The 19,261-nt window shown below is 37.2% G+C and overlaps 1 protein-coding gene across 9 annotated transcripts in view; it reads left to right on the forward strand.

Annotated features, from left to right (window-relative positions):
• Positions 1-19,261, forward strand: part of CTBP1 (C-terminal binding protein 1) — a 246,663-nt gene that overhangs the window by 192,570 nt on the left and 34,832 nt on the right. For 5 of the 9 annotated variants that reach the window (XM_049794213.1, XM_049794229.1, XM_049794211.1 and 2 more), the window contains one exon: positions 13,706-13,860. In XM_049794213.1, coding sequence (XP_049650170.1) covers positions 13,706-13,860 — 155 coding nt within the window. Of the gene's footprint in view, positions 1-8,501; positions 8,591-10,074; positions 10,292-13,705; positions 13,861-19,261 lie in introns of those variants that run through there. The other 4 variants (XM_049794224.1, XM_049794221.1, XM_049794219.1 and 1 more) reach the window with 3 other exon arrangements.

Here is a 19,261-nt window from a genome sequence, read left to right on the forward strand (position 1 = left end):
TCATTCCCTCTGGACAGTTTAAAAAAATAATAATCAGAAAACAAAACAAAACATCCCTATAGGTGTAAACCCCATGTTTTCACATTTAATATTGTCTTTAAATAACTTCAGTGGAAAAAGAAATGGTTTGCTTCTTATCAAACTCTTATACCGAAACTGTTCAGAGCCTCCTTGTAGTTGCTTGCAAGTGGTTTTCTCAGAGGTTGAGAGTTTAGTACAGAAGATGAGGGCTTTTTGTCTTGCTTTCAACAGCTTACAGATCAGATTTTTACTAACCCTGATGCAGCTGTGAAAAGAAGTTAGGCCGTGCCACTTCCTGTGTGACAGTATCTCATCATACACACAGAATAAAACCATTTCTCGCCTCTCCCCGCCCCCTCCATTCTCTCATAAACAAATGGGTCTGTTAACAGAGAATGGTGAAAAATAAATGGATGCCACCCTCTTATCATCTCAATGTGCTTGTCAGAGTAACTGGAGACAAGATGCACTTCTGTGGCTGTTGTAAACTACTTTTTTTTCCTCCCCATCGTTTGTTCCCTGAAGTGCCTAATGGCGCTCCTGGTCCAGGAAGGGCAGCAGTGAGAACCATGTTGGGGGGAACCCCCCCCCCCCCCCACTATAATTGACTTAATCCCTAAACTGAATTGTAACTTTTCTGGCTTGGATTGATCTCTTCTTTCATGTTCTCTCTGGAACTAAATATTTAGTAATCAGCATAGCCTTTTTCTACATAGTTTTAATTCTTTAACCGGATTGTTGTCTGTGGTTGGTGTCCTGCAGCACTCAAAACTCGTTAGTTCTGACCGATGGTAAAACAGCAGCTCACACAGCACTTGCCAGTTGTGTTGTTTTGTGATAAGGTGGCCCCCAAAATTCAGGACAAATTGAGTAAGTTAAGTGTACTTGCTGTTGCATGATCCCTGCTCTCTCTCCTCCAGTGTTGGAAGAGAGCGTCTTTCTCGAATTCATTTGTCCACAGGTTGGATACAGTACTCACTGAAATCAAAGGTTTCCCTTCTGTTGGGGAGCTCTCCCATATTCTGCTGTGGGTGCTTGCCAGACCTCTTGGAGAATTAAGCTACTAATCGTGTTGTTCTTTAAATATTTTTGACATAAAAGTTTAATTATCTTTATATGAAGTAGTTAACATGCTTTAAGGAATATTTAGTACTGGTTGAGTATTTTATCTAAGTGTTCTGGAAAGTACCTATAGAACAAGCATGAAAAGAAATGGATGAAAACATAGACAGGTGTCAGAATGTCACTGGAAGAATTTTATATCCTTAAAGGAAAAAAATGACTAAAACTTTTATTAGCTGTACAGTTTTCAGTAACTCAATTCGTTTTGCAAGTCATTTGGCTGCTGTGAGATTGTGGTAGGCATTGTATAAAGTTAGAAAACAACAAACTTATTTGTCTGCAAGGTAATAATGCAATAAAAAGTGTCTTAATGATATTTTGTTAAGAAGTTGATCTGTTGCAACTTGCTGCAAGGTAATTTTATAGTCACTAGGATTCAAAACTTGGAAAGGAGCTTTCTGATGAGAATACTGGTGGGAAGCCTGGATGCTATCAGTATTCTCAACTTTGAGTAGCACCTCAGAAAAGCCGCCAAGGGTCACATTTCACAATGTATTGTAGTGGTGTAGACTTTTAAGAAATAATGCTAATTAGTTATTTTTCAAAAAAATATGAGAACACACAGATGGAGTTGCCTCTTAAAGCACTCTAGCTCTTTGACCAGCACCAGCTTATTCACTATTTGTGTGTACCTTCTTTTAATCTGGTTTACAGTGCAGACCTAATAAATGACCCTCTGGGCTACTCATGAATGTAGAATTCTCACTACAGAGAGTTATTTTCCAGATTTCATCTGCTATTCTCAGAACTCATTTCTTCTCTTCTCTTTTGTCACTGGGATGACAGTCCTGACCCAGGAGGGGTAGAAAGAATGAAAAGATTGATGTGAAGAAAATATTGCAAGAGATACAATTTCCTCTGAAAGTTGAACACCTGCACTAATTTGGTTTGCTTTACATCCATAAAATAGGGAAAATAATGTGTTATGAAGACCTGTTGCTCTGTTGTTGTTTCTTGATCTCAAGAGCAAGGATTAGCTTCCATGACAATCTGGAAAATAGTCATAATGCTTTCTTGGTTTCTGGGAGTTATCCGATAGCTGTTGTCTTGCACTGGGCAGGCACTAAGCTGTCATTTCCTCCCATTTTTTCAGAAATTACAGCCAGCAGGAAGCAGTTAGACTTGCTTTCCAGTATCTTTCTCTATGCTGTGTCCATTTTCTGAACAACAGAATTAGTTTCAAGGTATGCTTTGTGTTTACTTGCATGAAGTTGATGATCCTTTGATTATCTTTGGATGATAAAATTCCAAGTAATTTGATTTTTTCCTGTGACTGACTGCTTTTAGAGATATAATGCTCCTGCATGGCTTTCAGCACGCTGCTGTTTATCCTGCTACTGACATCCCTCCTGTTTCTAGTTTCAGAAAATGTAGAAAACCCATAGAGTAAGGTTTCTTATTTTGGAAATTCTTTATTGCATCTAATACATTGGTCTGGTTTCCATTCAAATTGCTTCTCAATCTGTTGTCAATCTATATTTTGTTTTGAAAGGAAGTTGCTGGGGTCCGTTTTTTATAACTGTCCGTTTTTCACAAACTGTAACGCTGCAGAAGTCTGAGGCTGTCACTGTGAGAGGGGGAGATGACATTTGTGTGACGCACATATGTGCCGTGGGCAGATTTTGTAAATGTCTCTGCCTGCAGATTGGGGGACACAGGAGCTGTAACAAGTTTATTTTTTAAGATAAAGCATACATGGAAAAGGCTAGAATAAAACTGCAAACTGACATCTTAACTTCATTTGCTGAGAAATGTAATAGTGAATTCATTTTCCAAAATACAGTGCTCAATCAAACCAAGAATGAGGGATAACCTGTTAAGAAATGTTATCTGTGTGAAGAATGAAGGGTAGCCCTTTGCCTTAAGATTTTGTAACTCTTAATAATGGAGTCAGTAATTCTTTTTATAATACTTTCTTGCAACTGATGTTTTTAGCACCAATAAATGTTTTATGCAATTTACAGAGATAGGACGTGATTTGCGACAAAGTAGACAAAGCATTTTTATGCGTGTGAATAGACCATTTTCAAGCTGAAAGTGGTTAAACTACAGAGACTAAAAGAAACATTATAAAGCCTAGTGAAAAAAATGCAAATATGGGTCATTTTTAAACACTTCTGACTTTTCACCAGTTCAGTGGAAACAACTTAAAGCGTTCAGAAACCTTCTCTAAACCCCTTTAGTATGTGGTATGTGTGGGAAGAAATACTTTGCTTCTCTCATCAAGTCATGGGAATAACTCCCGATTTTAACTGTGTTTTTCAGTACAGCCTTAACTGTAATACTGGGACTAGAGCCTTTGTAATTGAAACTCAAAACTCTACTTGAAGAAAAGCTCAGTAGAACAGCTCTCTTACATCATACACTTTTATTATATTATGATTAAATGTAACATGATAATATAAACCCAGCTTTTGCCTTAAACTGCCTGTTTTATTTGGCACTTCAGCTGTTGTTACTGGCCCGTTCTCAGTGAGCTTGTCATTTTTATACATCCTGTTTGCTTACCTTCAAAATGAACATCTTTTCAGAAAATCCTATTTATTTAAGCTTGGTTTGACTGCAGAGGACCCTGGATGGGAGGTGCAGTACTTTGATTTCAGAATGCTCCAGACTTTCTCATTTTTACAAAACTGTTCTCTAGTTTGTAATCATCATCAACCATTTTCTTGATATTGACAGAGAACAGCAGAGGTCAGTGGCTGTGGGAGGAACTGAAAAGGGAGAGAGAGAAAAAAGAGCTTTAAGGAGCCCTTTGCACTGGTTCAGTATTTGTCAGAGTTGCTTTGGTTTTTCAGAAGAACATAACGGAGTGTAACTCAAAAGGGAGTTCTATTATTCTCGTTTACCAGAAACCTTAATACTCTGTTGAATTATCCCTTTTGAATTATGCTAGTCTTAAAAGTCTGGGTTGGTTTTGTTTTTTTTTTTTCACTGTAAGGGTTGCTGACATGTATAGCACCATGATGTTCAGCTGAGAGAATGGTGAATCACATTAGATGCTTTCCCAACATAAAAAACCAAAAAAGTTAAGTTACCAGGAAAGTAGAGAGCTCAGTGTTCAATATGTAAAATACTCCTGTACTGTTATTTTTAGTGTCATTTGACTGTGTTCTGCTGACCTTAAAAAAGAAAAAATTAAACCCTGTGAAACTAATTTGATTATCCAAGGCTCCACACTTGCTTATCTCAGACTTTTTGATAAGGAAAATAAGGAGTGCCCCAGGTAATAGTTTAACGTTCTTGGGTCAAAGTACAGGTGTGCTGTTAAAGAAATTGCTTTCAGTGTTTGGGATCAGAATAAAGGAAGCCTTTGATGTTGGCTCCGCTCAGGTTATTGGGTTTCTTACTCTGAGACAGCATCCTGTACAACATCTAAAATATGGGAAAAGAAGCACAGAGAGTGGTCATTAGGACAGGCAACATTCAGAAATTATATTCTGTAATAAATCCTTGGCAGTGTCTTTAAAATATAATGTGAAATTAATACTCTGAAAGTGGTGGTATTGACAATGTTAAAAAGTGGTATTTTTTTCCCAAAGCATGCATACAGCTCAGACAGTAGTTTAAAAAAAAACAACAAAAAAAACCCCAAACCTGCTGGAATAAAATAACTTGCTGTAGGAGGAACATTTTTGGAGGAGAGAAAAAAAAGTAACCGTTTCTTCATTTTTCCTTCATAGTTAGAATACATAATATTTTACAGCAGGCAAATCAAGAGTTGTTCCTTGAGGGTATTACATTTTAGATTAACGTTATACGGCTCTTCAGCTTTTATCAAAGTCACAGCCAAGATGCCAGTTCTGATAACATGATTTAAAAAAGAAAAAGCAGTGCTTGCGTGCTTTTTTTCTATTGAATGCATGGGTAAAAGAGGGCCACGGATGTACTTCAATTCATATGGCAGTAGCACAGCCCTGTTTCGCCAACCTGTTCTGTAATCTAAATATTGTCCTCAGAATCTCCAGGACTGCTTCTTCTGTGGAAAGTGTTTTAGTAAGTCTTGGCATGATCTGTATTGTTACTGGAATGGCTCGGGGAGTTAATCATTCTGCTCCTATTACAGTTGTTGAAGCAGATTGTTTTTCCAGTTCCTGTCAGCAGGAGTTTTTTTTTTTTGGGGGGGGGGGGGTGGTGGTTTTTTTTTTTTAAAGTCACACCCACCAACCTATAAAGTTTATGGGCTGAAATATAAGCTCAGTTTATTTTAAACTGGAGTTTGGGTCTGTGTTAAGGTGGGTTCCCCCCTGCCAAGTTGCCATTATCAGCCTAGTCCATGGTCACTGTCTTGTGAGATGATGAAAGTGGATGTATAGCCAGCATATGGTGCGTTGTGGGAATGCCTTTGATGCAGACTTGATTCATGCACTCAGTCTGTGTTGTAGAGACACCGCCCCATCAGTAACTGGGAAATCGATGTCCGTAGTTCGTTACGGGTAAACGTGGCTGCTGGAGTGTTGTAATTGTCAAGTTCTTTGATTCTTAATTTGTAGGTACTGTCCTGAGCTTCACTGCGGTGATTCCTGTAAGTTATCAAGTAGTTTGTGGTTTTCGCCACAGCGTGCAGGCCAGGGGCATTTTGCAGTCACTGTAAAACTCGTGGGATAAGTAGCAAAAGTTGGCAGCCTTAGCCAGAATTTCTCTGAAGCTGGGATTAATGGGAGTGTACTCAGCTAGGGCAACTCCAGCACCACTGATTTCTTTATATCCCCCCCTTTACTTATTACTTAATAAAGCTAAAAATGCTTGAAACAGTGAAGTATTTACTGTGGACAGGAATGGAAATGCTGGATATTCAGGGAAAGCTCAGTCCTTTAAAATGTTTTGCCTTTCTCTGGGGTTTGCTTTCATGTATCTGCTACTTGAAAACAGTGCTTCTGCAATGTTGTGTTTTGTGTATATTTTATTGCTGATACTTAGGTTTTCTTGTTTTAGTACTTGATATAGTTGTTACTGAATATTGTTGTTTGATTTGCTTTTTAAATGGTGATAGACAATTAAAAACATTTTACAGTAACGCATTATGTATTACTGCTTGCTCATTTGACGTTAAATAGGTGTGATTCATATTGTTTTCATTCTTATTTTGAAAAGTATTAGTTAAGATGAGGCATATCGTTATAGCATGCTCTGAATATGTAATTTGAGTAATTTTTTGACAGATGTGAAATACTTCTAGTTTCATGTGGATGTTTGAAGTACATGTGTAGTAATAGAAAATGTTGCCAGATTATTTTGTTTCCCCTTTACAGAACTTTATTTCTGATCATAGGCTTTCAAGATGTGCCTTGCAAGACCTTTGGGTTTTTGTAACCTGACAAGCATTTAGGATTTTGTGTGCATACTAACAGATGTTAGACAACTAACAACAAAACTACTAGAGGTTTAAAAAAGACTGGTTAGGGATCACTACTGAAAAACACAACAGAAATCCATATCCTCGCAGTTATCGGTCTACTAGCTGAGAATGACAAGTTTACTTGCTATATGAATATGGAAAAGTAATGAGGAATTGTGACTCTCAGGTTCCAGTAACAGCAGGGAAATGTAGGATTTTCTAAAGAGAAATCACTGACTTTTTTTTTTACTTTTTTTTTTTCAATTGTACCAAACAGGAAAATCACATAAGGTAGTTTGTCTCAAAATACTTTGTGCTGAGGCCTTTGTGTTGTGTGCTGTACCAATTGCTTGGATACCCAGGCTCATTTCTCACATCTGTGGACCAGGGTGGTAATTACATAGCAGTAGTGTTGGTTATATATTTTGTGTAAGGGAATGGGCTGTGAATGTCCTGGAGAATGGCTGGGTGTATTTCAGTCTTGGAAATTAGCAAGAGGATATAAGTGGGTGTGACTGCTCTGCACATCATTGGGTCAACACAGCGCCGGAAACCACTTTTATTTTTCTTGGTCTCCTGCAAATTAAAAAGAAAAGAAGGAAGATGACTTGTTTTTACTGAGTTTGGGTAAATAAAAAGCATAGACCGCAACGGTATTCATCAGCTGTGCTCTTCCAGTAAAGTTTCAGCATGCTTAGAATTAACCTCTGAGCCCTGTAGACTTCAACAGAGGCTGCACATATGCCTTAAGTGAAGCTTATGCTTAGTTTTCTCTTGTATGTAAGTGAAGTGTGAATGTATGTGAAGTCCAGATCTTGTTCCTTTGAAAATCAATTTGGGATTGTTCCTATTCATTTCAATAAGACTTGCAGCAGGTTCCTAAAACCTTAGGAAGCATAGTTAGAAACATTAAATGAGAAAACAAAAGAATGAAATTAAATTTAATCTGCTAAGTAATTCAGGCTTCTGAGGGTAGCTGTCACCATTTTGTACGTGCCTATTGTTGGTGTTCTTTATTTAAAAATATTCTCCCCTCTGCCCCCCCGGAATCCCACATCCCAGATCATGGGAGATTGCGTTCTGCTCACATTGAAGTTGGTGGCAAAAGGTGTTGGCTCTGATTCTGGTGGAATCAGGAGATTTTTTACGTTGCATATTCAGCATCTAAATATGCTGAATATAAAAATACCGAAGGCTGGTAAGCACTGGTTTTTTTTGGGTTTTTTTTTTCCCTTGCATCCATTTACTGATCCATGTACCTGCATTGTATTTTAAAGTTTATTTCTACTTGACTGCCTTTAGAGTTTTGCTCTACCTTGAATCTAAATGTCACTTGAGGTCATGGTGCACAAAACAAAGTCCGATACTTAAAAATGCATGATATGTCAGGAACCTTAAAATATATTTTTAAAGTATGGCGTTTCTAGGAATTTTAATAGTGCATATTGGCAAATCTAATTCATAACAGCTTCTATGTTTGTGTAATGAGTGGGATATTTTTTGTTTGTTTTGACAACTCGTTCTTTACTTGAATTAATATTAGCATTTATTTAAAAAAAAAATGTAAATTTTTTGAGGGCTTATGGTAAATAAGTGACAGCTCTCACCGAATTTACAGCCTAGGTAAGAATATAAAGTAAAGGTAAATGCCACAGGGGATTAGTCTCATGTTACATGTGCAAGACTGTAAATTAGTTGAATGTCCAACCTGTCATTTTCAGGTCTTGTTTTTGTAAATATTGATTAGATTTTTCAGTAGTTTGCATTTTGTTAAAAACTTAAATCACTTTGATGGTTTACAGTGAATAAAGGAAGTTTTCTAGGGCAAATTCTTTTAAAAGGACATTGTCAAGGGAGTTTTCCTGCTCATTTACTCTTTGCACTTGTAAGCATCCCCAGAAACGTGAAAATGAAAACTCTCCTTTGCCAGGCTGCTGTCCTCCATTTCATGTGCATATTGGTTTGTCGTTATAGGGTTACTGATAAGTGTTATGCTTTTTGGCATTGATGTATTTTTCAGAAAAAAGAATTGAAGCATTTGTTTTGAAAAAAGAAAAACACATTTAAAGAATTACATGGACTTTGCAAACAGATTTAAGAAAATGAAAGGTAGGTCAAATTTTGGGCCTACAAACCTGACAATGTCCTTTACTTTTAACATGTGTGCCTTATTTGATACATTCCTGATCCTAATGATGTTATATTAATCAGCGGCAGAAAAAATGTGAAAATGACATTGTTAATAATCATTAATAGCTTACCTTGTTGCATTTTGGTATGTTTTCTAATGTCAGCAAATGGTGACAGCCTACTTTTGAGATCTATGTTACTTGTTCAACGCGATCACCTTAGTTACTGTCAGTTCGTAACATAAAGGGTTGCTTTACGAAAGGTTTAGAACACATCATACCAGCCTAGAGTATGTCAGGCAGAACTTTCTTCTCCTCCGGTTGTGAGTATGCCTAATGATATCGGCTTCAACTCTCCTGTAGCACACAAAGATGCACCTTTGTTTCAGGAGGGAGGGGAGGGGAGGAGAGGATTTGGGAGCTGGGAGGAAACCAGCCTGCTTAGGTAGCTCTTCTTCTTTCCAGTTCAAAAAAATACATCTTGCGCTAAGGTTGGTCTGATAATTTGTAAGTTCCTGTGCTGCCAGAGGTATAGAGGTAATAATTCACAACCCTGCCTCTCCTGTTTTGGCTACAACGCTAGATGATAAATTCATTAATCTTCTTGTTTGCAAGACCCACAACCCGTTGAAATGCTTGTGCATGGGGCTGGCCTCCTGTTGGGTTCTGCAGCTGAAAGCTGCTTTTTAAATTTCCAAGATTTTTTTCCATAAAAGCTGGGCTAGAATAAGGTTTTGATACTTTTTTCTAAGAGCAGCTAGTCCAGATTGCAGCTCTGAAAAGGCACTCTTCTGTTAGCCGCATGGCAAGTTGCTGCTACATATGGACAACTGCTTTGTCTGTGTGTGTGTGTGCCCATTATACCTGGTACTATTTTAGAGAAATTCCAGCAGTCAGTGGCACGGTAGCTGTTACTGGGGCAAGAGCTTCACCACCAGATTATTTCCATATTGGAGGGAAAAATAAAACCCCAAACTAATAGCTGGATTAGAACTGTCATGGGAAACTTTTTTTTTTTTTCTCCTTAAATACATTTAGATAACCTTAAGGGCCTGACTTATACCTAACAAAACCAGCAAGTTCAGAGTTAAGGCTTCTCACTCCATCTCCAGCACTCACTGGAGTGCTTGGCTCTCATGGTACTGGAGATCACACACTATCCTCAGATCCCTGCTCACCTAGGCAAAACGTTTGCCGCCTGAGTGGTGCCGACTGTTCCAGGTACGTCTGTTTACAATACACCTGCTGTCCTGCGCAAGCTGCCCTGCGCGTCTTAACAGTCCGCTGGTTTCCCTGGTATGTTAATGGCCGGTGGCAGCACAGCAGGTGTGGTGGAAGGCCAGCAGCGACAGGGGGAAGGGTACAGATGCAGTGAGAAGCTTTAACTTTGAGTTTCCTGGCTTCTGTGAGCACAAGTCAGACCCTTAATGTTGTTTTAATGTATTGTTTGTGTTTAATTTTTAGTAAAAATTTGAACACCATCCAGGCTACAGAGGTTGCAGTGGATAAGAAGTTTAAAAGCTTTGGTTCAAGATTACAGGAGGCTGCAAGAAAAATTAAAGACATGGAAATGAGGATCGAATGACAGGCTGCTATTTTGCCTCAGAATACTGAAGATTGTAAAGCATTGAGAAATCGAATTCATGACCCTGGAAATCAAGCTCAGATTAAGAAATGTCAGGTTGGTAGGGGTTCCTGAAAGTCTCAAGTTAGGATAAACTGAGATTGTTTTCCCATAACAACGGTTCTAGGATGTGGGGGTGGATGGCATAATTTTTGTTATGTGTTATGTGAAATGCTATACCATATACTTAAATAAGCCAGCTAAGTGAAATTATTTATTTTTTTATTAATTAGTTTCACATTTGTGGTGTCAAATGTCACTTTTGACTGGTTTACAGTTATTCCTCCCTGGCACTGAGTTGCATGAATTACTCTTAATGCAGGCATGGAAAATACTGCTCTTAAATACACATTGCTTTATCCTGCTACTCCAAGGGTCTGCTGCAAAGCCAAACACATGGTGCAGTATGACATTTCTAGATAAGAAACAGGCAGAACATATCTAAATGGTGGAAGAAGTAGTTTTTTGTTCAAAGGATTCTGATTCATAGTGAAACTGTGTCTTTTCCAAATGTAAACTTTTAAATAGTGACTGCCACTGTGATTAAGTTACTGTAAGTTTACTTAAGTGTTGAGTTATTGTCTGCGATTCAGTGATACGGCATTTAGGCAGAAAGATTGTGCAACAGGAAGTCTATGCTGAAGTTCAAAAAGGATTTTGGCAAGCGAAGGTCTGTAGGGTTTTCGTGGTCAAGGTCACTGGATGTATTTGAGTTCTGGGGACTCTTAAAGTCTGAGATTCTTTCTGGGAGGGTTTATCCTTCTAGTTGTTTTTCTGACTTTTGCTTCTGTGCTTTGGAGCTTGGTTTGGCATGTCGCTTAGCACCAACATTAAACACAAATAACTTGGTTGAAATCAATAGATACACTGGCATGAGGGGAAAACCAGACCACACCTTTATGTATTTCAGAGAAATCATTGTTTTAAAGGGTTGTGTTTTGTGATACTGTATTTCATGATTTTCTGAGATAGCTCTAGTCAGAAAAGTGTTTCTTAAAAGTGACAGTTTTTACTTCTGTAATCTGTCCAGACTATATGTACTCTTTCGTTGACAAAGGTGCTGTAGCTCTAAGGGAATCATCTGTGCCATATTTTTCCTCATTCATCTTCAACAACTTTAGTATCAAAGTTGTGTTTTCTTTTTTTTTAATTTTATTTTAGCTAGCATTCAAACTTGTTGTTGAAATCCTGGGTTTGCTGGACTGACAGTTGAGATGATGACCATAACATTTCACTTGTAAAATGAGCGCAGTTACTCAGTGCAATATGAATAGGACTTGCAATGTCATTTTTACATTTGTTTCAAGACATAATTGCATTTTATTAATGCTATTACATATACTGTTTTGAAAGAATCATGAACAAGTCTATAACGTGCTTTATTCTAGGGTGTTTCTAAGTAAATTTAATGTGGGTTTTTATAATTAAATTCCCATTAAAGAATAGTAATTATTCTCTGGATAACTATGTAGCTTTACATTGTGTATTCATGTAGTGTTTGTGTCCTGTACCACGTTATTAGTGTGTGGCTTATTTACTAAAAGTGACTGTATGAAGGCTATGTGGCCGTTCCTGGTTCAAACAGGTAACAATAGTAAATTAGCAAGATGCATGATTTTTAATAAATGCTTTTAAAAAGGCTTCCACTTAATTTTGGTGGCTCGATATTGCTGAAAGAATCTGTGTACCAGAAGTATTTTTAAGCATGTCTATCACAGTAGAGGTTAGGAATTTATGGTTTTACAACAGAGAACAGTTTTCATGGGTGTTTATACCCATGGAAAACTTCTGGTGAATACTTTCAACGTCTGAATGCTTGTCTGCTGTGGTGAGAGTACTGCAGAGTCAGTCCATGGGCATCATCAGTTGTTGGGAGATGCTGGGACTAGCACAGAAAAGAACCAAACGTAGTGACTCTTTTTTCTGTCTTCTTCAAGCTTAAAAACTGTTTGAATAGGTGAAGAACTTCAATGCCAGATTGTAGTAGGGCTGGCCTATCCTCATGACTTGGTTAGGGATGGACATGAAATTTATGGGTGGAGGCTGGACAGTTGAGACTATGAGGGTAGACTCTTCAGCAGTACTCCTTCAGCCCCAGACCTGAGCTTGCTCCCAGTGGGGAAGCAGTATGCTGCTTCTGTTGACTTGTGAAAATCTCTTTTCCCAGCAGCTGTTTTTCTTCACCACATATCTTGTACATCTGGGATTCTGCTGATTTTTCCATCCACTTAAAATACGGATGACAGTCTTTCAGGGCTTGCTTTTTGACACAGGCTGGGACTTTAGATGCAGGGATTGCTTATAGAAGGTAGCTGGAGAACTTCAGTCTTTTGCATTAATGTTGGACTAACTTGCATTATCAATCAATAAGCAATGTTTTTAAATTCACACTGCAACAAAAACATGTTGTGGAAATCTGCATACAAAAAATATCTAGCCTGCTTCACTTTGGAGTGTTTAAAGCTATTTTAAAAGCGGAAAAAAATAATGTATTTTATTCTTGGTTTTGCGTTTCCTTATCTCTTCAGGAAGTCCCTTTTTTTCCACCCATGCTTAACTACTTTTGTGTAAATGTAATGGTTTAATATTATTCCCTTGAGTACTTTTGTATATTTATAGCATCTATACTGTTAAAAAGATGCTCTCTAAATATCTTGTTTTAATGATTACTTTTCATTTTAAGACTCCATAAAGAGGATATAAATGAAGTCTGCACTTTCAACTGATTTTCCTTCCCCCAGACTTTTAATGTGCATTTCTTTGTCACTCTACGATGTTCCAAGCATGATGTCGATTTAGGGAGGGACGTTTTGTTCATATTTTATAAGTTTTCAATGGTGGATTAAGTATGATGTGTGTGTTTGACTAAGCTATACAGAATTGTTTTGTCTAAGCACACCTACATAGATCAGCAATTAGCCTGTACACTTGTATATTGGATCTTCAGTAAGTTCAAAATTTTGCTGTTGTAGGCTTTTTTTCCAGTTAAATTTTAGTCTTAGCAGACCATCATCATATATGTAAATTGATGTAAATCAAATATATGTAAATCAAGTTCTCACTAAGTTGCTTATGATATTCCATAAGCTATACTCTTACAAGCCTGGACAAGATATTTCTCATTCTATCCAGAGCTCACAAAGGTGTGGAATCCAATCAAAACATAAACCTTGGATAAGACTGCACAGACACTTCTTAATAGTGCAGTAAGGATGTATCTTTAAAAAACAAATATACTGTTCCCTTAATGGGTTTATCCATCTTCCATTGTTCAGCCTCCTGAACCTCCATGGCATTTTTTTCTTAGGTCTTCTGTGTTTGGTTGATTGCTGACTGTAAACTTCTTCCTGTTTTACTAGCTTCAGTCCTTGAAATCTTTTTCTGCCATCAGAATAAACAGACTAGCTATAATCTATTTTTATTATTACATTTACATGGCTTGAATAAAAAGAATTCTCTGTTTCTTTGTAGGCATTCGACCTCCGATCATGAATGGGCCCATGCACCCACGCCCTTTGGTAGCGTTGCTGGATGGCAGGGATTGTACAGTAGAAATGCCTATTCTGAAGGACGTAGCCACGGTGGCATTTTGTGATGCTCAGTCTACACAAGAAATTCACGAAAAGGTAATATTTAGAGGTATAATTAAAGTGTTTTAGAAAATGCAAATAGGTTCATGATTATGAATAGATACAATGTTGTGTTAGCGATGGCAACGTGTTTAGCTATTGTATTTTAGTTAATGGTCGATTACCTTAGTGAGTGAGTTACTGGTCATTTCCAATAAATGATGAAACAAAGATGAAAATAACTATTGAATTATGCTTTTGTGCAGTATATCTTTGGCTGGATGTTATCCGTGTGCTTACCTACTGAATTAGATTGATGGAGAGTGTTACCTGTGGGAAAGTTGTATTATTACATGATACTTTGAAATGCTTCTTAGAAGCACTGTTGCTCAGCCTTCAGCTGGAAAGCTCAATTTCAGTTTTGGATTGGCCACGTGAGGAACTTCCAAGCTTCTCTGTTTAGCCAAGGAATTGTACAAATCAGGTTAAGAGGCCTTGTGCACTGACAATTGAAACTACAGAAGAGTTTCAAAATAAATGCTAACCCAAAACTTATTTAGAAAATGAATTTTAAAAAGTATTCTAATTGTATGTTATTCCAGAAGTTTGCAGCCTTCTGGAGTTTTGGGAGCTGTAAAACAAGTAGTTCTTAATGTTGTCAAAGGTTTTCTCATTTTCTTAGAAGGATACCCATTTCTTGTGATTATAGGCAAGGGAGCCAGCTGGCCCATACACCTACATTTTCTCTTCAGTGACTTCTTTCAGCATGAAGGCCTCTTGTCTAGCCCAAATCCTCGCTGCTCCCTAGACAGCAGTAGAACCTTTTCACATCCATATTTCTGTAGAGGTAGGGTAGAATTAATTTTGGTGAAGTTTTTGGCTAGCAGAGTAAGGCTCGAATGCCAAATATTCCTTCACCTGATAAAGGATGAAACCAGGCCTTACAGCTTCTGTGGAGGTGAAAAAATGTAGTAAGTATGACAGCAGAAGAGGAGCCAAGTGCAGAGGAGGGTGTTCAGGGGGCCCTTCCACAGGAATTTATTTTCTTCTACTCCAGCAAAGATCCATGATAGACAAGTACAGATCCAAGTATTAACTTAAAGGCTTGTTAGCCGAGTGTCTGTATCCACTTTTGTGTGTCTGGTACTGTATACTACTGGGTGTGATTCAGGTGTTAAGGAGTTTTGTCAGCTGAACTGAATTGCACCAGTATTCTTCTTTCTCTACAGATACCTTGTTAGACTTGTCCTACACTAATTATAGCAGCCCTTGGGTTTGTGACAGGTTTTCAGAAGCTTTGCACTATCTTGAATTCATAACTCGTTTAATTGTTTATTTACTTTTCATGTTCTTGTAATATATAACATTGTTAAACATTTTAAAGTCTCTGTATATGATGAAAGATTTAATCTTTTCTTTGATGACTTTCTTACAAAGCCAGCTACTTGAAAATAATACCAATACTAACTTCCTTTCTGTTATCAGGTGAATAAATCAAACTTTCTGTAGTCCATTTCATGTTAACTTCTTCCTGGTGAGAACCCATTGACCAAATATTCAGCTTGTTATTTCTTAGGAAAAATATTTTTATTGTGAAAAAAAAAATATTTCATTGTTAAAACTTTGAAAATTTGTAAGTGGCAGATTTTTTTTTCCTTCTGTGTTTTTTCTTTTTTTAACAATAAGGAGAAGACTGAAGAGTTGTGTGCTGTATCAACACAGCAAACTAGAACTGCTGATTCTCATGGTTCAGGCAAACACAAGAGATGACCCCTCTCTGAAGCCCTGTGTGTAGTTCCTTGGTGGATATCTCTGGAGACTTTCAGGTTTCCTGTCCTACCCTTCTGCCCCTCTTCATGCACAGGAATAGGCTGTTGACAGAACAGTAGTCAAGAATGATATTCAAGGTTGTTCTCTGCCACATCAGTACTAGCTTAATAGGACCTCCTTGTTTTGTTCAGCTGTGTTTTAGATACAATCAAATTCTTATGTGAATAGGAAAATGGAAAAAAAAAAAAATTGTTCCTACTAGGAAATAATGTGTATTCCAAACACCCTTTTACTCAGTTGATTGCATGTTTCTCTCAGGACAGTTAAAACTATTCTTTTTAGATGGTTCTTGAATTGTAAGCTAGATTCAGAGTTGGCAATATTATAGTTCTGATCTCGTGTCTTTTTTTTAATGTGTTTATACTGTCATATAGAAAACCATCTTTACAGTGGATGGTCAACAGGATAGCATAAATACCTGAACTTGATTTTGTTGTGACATTCTGTTTTAAAACATTAAAATTTTAGCAAAACCTAATGCTAATTTCAACCTTGTCTTTAACATCTGTTGGAAAAGACCAGTGTTTTTGCTGTGCAGTATTGTGGCAGTGAATGAGAACCTAAAAGTAACTAACTTGAGAACAAATGCAAAGTAGTGAAAACTTCTCTGTCTTCATTGGTGATTGGAGATGCATAGAAATGGTTACTGTTGTTTTAGGGTTTTTTAATTTAAAAAAAAAGCTTAATTTGTAAGGTTCAAAGACAATAATAATCTAAGTATAATACTTCATTTTTTTAATTTAGAGAATATTCAACCCAAGCTTTTTTCTCTCAGTTCCCTTTTACCTTTTTATGTATTGAGAATTAAAATGGGATATAATGCCTTATTTCTGTGTATTTCTTTTTAATCATGTTGAAAAGTTGCATTAATCTTACCTGTTTTCCTATCTCACACCACTGTCAGAAGTTTAATACATGAAATAGGTGGATTCCATTTACGAGGACTACATAATGTGGAGAATAAGTAATATAAATGCTGTTTCACTTTTGTTAGTAGATAATAGCAGTCTGCTTTTCAGGTGAACACTGTAACATTGGCAGCTGCACCACCTGTGTAGTTTTATGCTTTGATTACTGAAATCCACATCATTTACTTCTGATGCATCAAGACTGGGGAATTCCTGTGTGACATGATTGCCTTGCCTTAGAAACACTCAATATTTTCTGTTATCAGTGGGGTGTAGTAAATGAACTTTTCAGATCTTGGGACTGAAAGTCAGTGTGTGTATCTCAAATTGTAGCTTTGGAAAAGCATTTCAATAACTGATGAGTAACACAGGTAATCTGTTGTTGATCTTCACAAGAGTGTTGTATTTAGTGGATTATAGAAAAGCTTGCATTCTTTGCTTTTTTATTGTACCAAAATAATTCATTCTCGGTGAGCTCAGTAATATATCTGGAAAAAATATTTTCACTAGCTACCAGTACACTGCCATAATACAAATTTTCACTAGTCAAAGGATGATGCAGTCCTAAAACACTTGGGTTTGCAAAGTACCACTGTTCTGCCAGGTAATAAATTTCTGCCATAAAAATCACAAACCTTAATTCATTATCATATTGTTGTATTACTTCATCATAGACTAAGAGATCAGTTTTATGAAGTGTTGAGCGCTGTTCACTTCCATGTAAAAACTGTTTATTGTTCATCTGCAGTGAAAAGTGGCTATTTTCCACACATCCTTAGAGTTACAGTAGAGAAATACCTGTATTTAGTACTGCTTGTATAATACCTTATTTGGGAATGGTGCTTTACTAAATATAAAATTGTTTTCAGGAAAAGTTTTAAAATCAGAAGTTGCATATTTAAAGCAGTATCTGAAATGTTCATGTATTTACGAATGCACATTCCTGGCCATACTGAATGATGTTGTCCTGTTAATTAAAATACAGATTTTGATAATGGTTGTTAATTTGCAAAAGATGGTTCCCCATTGTGAACGAAGAGATGACTGAAAATCAAGAAAAGGTTTAGTGTTGAAAAGAGCTTGCTGAAAGCAGAAGGTGAAATTTAGTTTTTCCTTCATATTTCTTGTCATTAACAAAAGGTATTGAGTCTGATAGGGTAGTAGATACAGATGCATTTATGCAGTCTGAAGTTGCAGGAGGCAGGCCAGAGACTGGGAAATTTAGGATGGGGATTGAAAGAGGTGATTGACGTTGTTTCATACACATAGATGAGTGGTTGTAGATGAACGTAATGAGAAAAAAAAAAGACATGAACCGAGAGTTAGATGAGGAGGAAAGGAGTGAAAGACTACAGAGGAATGGCTAAGAAAGTTAAGAGCTGGTATGAAGTCAGCTTGCGCAGTTGTGGAGCCTTGATCACAGGGGTGTGAGGAGTCGGCATTTGAGGAGTAAACATTTTGGAATGCGGAGAAGGGATTTCTGCTGGTCACAAGAAGGTTTCAGGGACAGGATGATGGTTTAAAATGTTGTCTTTTAAGATGGCTAGACAGCAAAGGAAGTAGAGTGGAAAAGGGGAATTTGTAGTAGTTTATGAGACAGCAAAGCACAAGCTAGATATTTTTTCACAGAGAAGCAAGTAGGCTGAGAGACTTTAACGCATACAGAAAGGAAGGAAAAGAAATGAGGATTTGAATACTGCTTGTATACAGGGTCAAAAGCAGGACATTAGCAAACACTATTACACCTTACTATGTGTGTTAATTAAAGAAAGTTTTCTCCAAATTGGGTAATGCCTGAGTTGCAGTTCTGTAGCAATTCCCTTATTCCAAAGAGTTAATTTGTCATTCTCTTTTTATGGCTGAGGAAATTGAAGTATGGAAAAGAGGTAACTTGTTTAAGGTCACAAGTAAATAATAACGTGTATTAGAGCTCTGCTTCATCTCAGGTCAAAGCATTCATTCCCCGTGCCACTGCTTTGGAAGGCAATTTGGGTGACTGAGATATGTTTCCTTCCTTTTGAAAATCAGGCTGTCGGTACTTAAGTGAATACTGACATTTACCGAGAGTGACCCAAGATTTTGAAATAACTTTGTAGTTAGAGGACGGTTATTACATTTCTTCAGAAATTACTTGTGTATAAGGTTTTGCTGATTTCTTGTTTTGTTTTTCCCCTCCCCCCCCGCCCTAGAAAAAGTAGTTTGTTTTCAAGCCAGTCTGAAAGGCTGCAATTTATATGTTTATGCTTTGACTCCCAAGTTCGTTTCATTGTAGATGTTGCATATGGCTGTGTGAAGTTGAGCATTACGTTTGTCAAACTATATCATGGGGTAACTGGGAACTGGGTTCACTGCATCCTATCAGGAAACTTCTGTCATTTAGCGTAAAAATCACTTTAAGATTTCGGTGGTTAAATTTCTCTCTTAATAGAGATTGCATTGCTGTCAATGAAAGTTACTCACTATGTTTAAATTGTTTTTATTTTACAGTTAATTGTGTAAATTGGTCTTTCAGTAAGCATCTCACACTGCCTCCAAATGTACACGGTGTTTTGGTTTGTTCTGCCAAAAATATACATGCTCATCCAAAAAAATTACTTAAAAATAATTAGCTTGTTTCCATCCTCATTCCAGGTCAACTTGCTTTTTTCACTGTCTCATGCTCTGTTGTCTCTCCCCCTGTTTTTCCCAAATCCCTCTTCCTTTTACTGCTATTCACGGTT

This window comes from Accipiter gentilis, chromosome 3, assembly GCF_929443795.1.
Source record: "Accipiter gentilis chromosome 3, bAccGen1.1, whole genome shotgun sequence".
Lineage (NCBI taxonomy): Eukaryota > Metazoa > Chordata > Aves > Accipitriformes > Accipitridae > Astur > Astur gentilis.